The sequence below is a fragment of the Eimeria mitis genome, genomic scaffold, assembly GCF_000499745.2.
Source record: "Eimeria mitis Houghton genomic scaffold, Emh_scaff246, whole genome shotgun sequence".
In the NCBI taxonomy this organism is placed as follows: Eukaryota; Apicomplexa; class Conoidasida; order Eucoccidiorida; family Eimeriidae; genus Eimeria; species Eimeria mitis.
In genome coordinates this window covers 11,304-14,063 of record NW_013570797.1, presented here as the reverse complement: position 1 = coordinate 14,063, position 2,760 = coordinate 11,304, and the positions used below count along the sequence as shown (strand labels likewise).

Below are 2,760 nucleotides of genomic sequence, written 5' to 3'. Positions count from 1 at the left end.
TAGCCCCGAAAAGACCCACACCCATCGTCGTCTGTATTTTGTAATTGGGACCTAAGTGTACGAAAGCGCGGTTCTACTGTTAAATACTCCAGCACACTACACTCATCTGTCTGGACCTGCATTCGCTAGACCATCCGGAGCAAACTCCAGCACAGCGAAGAAGACTACTCCCCGAGACGGGATACTTGAAACCAGCGGTTGGATCGCTTCTCTAAGGAGCAGGTTTCTGCTTCCTCTCCGCACTCCGAGTCGGCATACGGCCAAAAAGGGATCATTTGCTTCAATGATGGTTGGGTGCGCGCCTTCTGTTCGGCGCACACTCAACCAAAAACGTGTTACATGCAAGACTGTTGTCAAGCTTGTTGCTGTATGTGTCCAACAGCAAACTGCTGTGAGCTTGCACACTACATATGCGGACCACTGCCGCACTAAAAGTGGCATCACTTGGCACAGCGCACACAAATAAAAGCAGCGGATAGACTACAAAAGGAATAGTGCGCTCATCACCAGATCATCCTTTGGTGTGCCTTGCTTCAGCAGCGCTTGCATTTGTTGCCTCCTAGAATCCAGCCGCTTTTGGAAGTTGTCGGCATTTTCTTTCTCTTGTTTCTTCGCAGCTGCCAGTACTCTTTTGGTCGTCCAATTTTCCACAATCCCGCGCAGGTATCGTTCGTCTGCGTAGTTCAGAGTGCCATGCGANTTTTGGTCGTCCAATTTTCCACAATCCCGCGCAGGTATCGTTCGTCTGCGTAGTTCAGAGTGCCATGCGACTCGCCGTATATACGAGCAACTGCTTGTGCGAATGCCGCAGTTCCAAATGGTCTTCCAGTGTATGGAATCTGGTATTCGGTAGTGGAACGGGCGGCAGTCGCATGAGCGGCGCGGGACGTGTCATCTCCTAACGGTTGAACAAGACGCTCCAAATAATGGCGGGCAAGCAAATTTCCCTCGTGAGCTGTGCTGCCAATATCCAACAACCATACTAATTTGGCAACTAGCCCTGCATCTACGCTCTGCGCGCTGCCACCGCCAAACAGCCCCAAGGAATGCAAGAATTCATTAGCCGTCAAGCCGCCTTCTCGCATCTCCTCAAGCTCCTTAAGAGAAGGGTAAGAGACGGGCTGGTCGTGGCCAGGAACAGGCACAGGCATGCCGAAATCCTTATTCATATCCATGTACCACTTCAATTCCTCTAGGCGAAGCGTGACTGCGCTGCAAATACTCTGTAAGACTTGCACGTGTTGAACGAAGCCCCTGCGCGCCTTCACAGAAGACTCCGGTGGAACTTTGCATTCGCGCATCTTAGCGACGTGGCTACTGATCGTATCCAGCGGATCTCCCAGCAGCTCTTGACCGTCCTTAAGCGATGGTGTGAAATNACGTGGCTACTGATCGTATCCAGCGGATCTCCCAGCAGCTCTTGACCGTCCTTAAGCGATGGTGTGAAATGCTTCCGAAAAGCTTCCCGAACAGGTGGTTCAGAGGATCCCCACGCCTGTTTCATTGCGTCCGCTGCGGCGTTGAACTCATCCACGTACTTACGCACGCTCACTTCGTCCAGTAGTAGCTGTTTGGTTTGTTGGAGATGTGGGGCCAGTGACTGTGGGGCCTGCATGGAGGGCCGCGACCTCTTCGACATAAAGTAACGAGCCCCCGACACTAGTATCACTACAACGGCGACAATTACAGCCTTTGTCGGTCCAACCCGTTTTCGAAGGTGTCTCCACGAATTGTAAGCTGCGCCTTCCTTAGCAAGTTCGTCGCTGCTGTCTGCATTCTCTGTGACAGGTTGGGCTGCTTCGCCTGCCGCCTGATACCGGTCCAACAACCTTGGCAGCCAAGCAAGTGCACCGCGCCTCTGAATCCCCATTATCTGATACGAGAAGGGCGCCAAAACATGTACGTCGTCTTTGAAATAGGTGGGTGCATAAGCCTCTTAAGAAACAGAGCACAGCGGCAACTGAAAGAAACACAGCGGATCCTGGGTGGTTCGCGTTGACAGGGCGATGGGGACGCTTGAACGAATTTGTATTAACTTGAATGGACGGGTAAAATATAAAATGAGAATAATTTCCTGGCAGCCATTGCATGCAGGCTGCCAAACTTCACAGTAGAATGCCTGCCGCAGTGCGAGGTACTACATTGATGGCAGCGAGCTACTTTATGAAGAGAAACGAAAGGAGCAAAACGCATCTAAACAACGAATGTGAGATAGTAAGTGGGTAAAATGAGTGTCTGATGGTGGCTACATCCTGCGGGCGCAGTTGCAAGGCCCATGCTTAGGAGTGGCATCGACCCTGCANTGTCTGATGGTGGCTACATCCTGCGGGCGCAGTTGCAAGGCCCATGCTTAGGAGTGGCATCGACCCTGCAGCCGGCAGCGCCTGTGTGAGCGCAGCTCTGCGAGGAGGAATCCGCAATACCTCTTTAGTACTGAACAGGGTCCCTTCTTATCTTAAAAAACGCGTCAATTATTTTAGTGATGGACCTCGATATATTATTCTTGTGATTTGGAAAGAGCACTGAAGTCAGCATGTTGAAAACTCTTCCAGAGTCGCCAAACTGGGACAGCCGGCTGCCCTCCACGAAACTTGCAAACAATTTAGACAGCGGATCGGGCAAATACCGTTATGACTTGCTACAAATTAATTAAACAGAGGGGTTTTCAAGGCACATTCATCTTTTAAACGTTACTTCCTGAAGCTCTGGGGGCCAATAGATGCCTGCCTGCCATCAATTCCATTTGCTGTGGTGTGCTTG

At 51.2% G+C, this 2,760-nt stretch overlaps 1 protein-coding gene across 1 annotated transcript; it reads right to left on the bottom strand.

Moving 5' to 3' along the window:
- Positions 1-683: 683 nt before the first annotated feature.
- On the bottom strand, positions 684-1,870 carry EMH_0005190 (uncharacterized protein; the record flags this gene model as incomplete). Its single annotated transcript, XM_013497081.1, is given in 3 exon segments — positions 684-699; positions 703-1,358; positions 1,472-1,870. Coding segments are annotated over 3 exon segments (1,071 nt in total).
- Between the last annotated feature and the right edge of the window lie 890 nt (positions 1,871-2,760).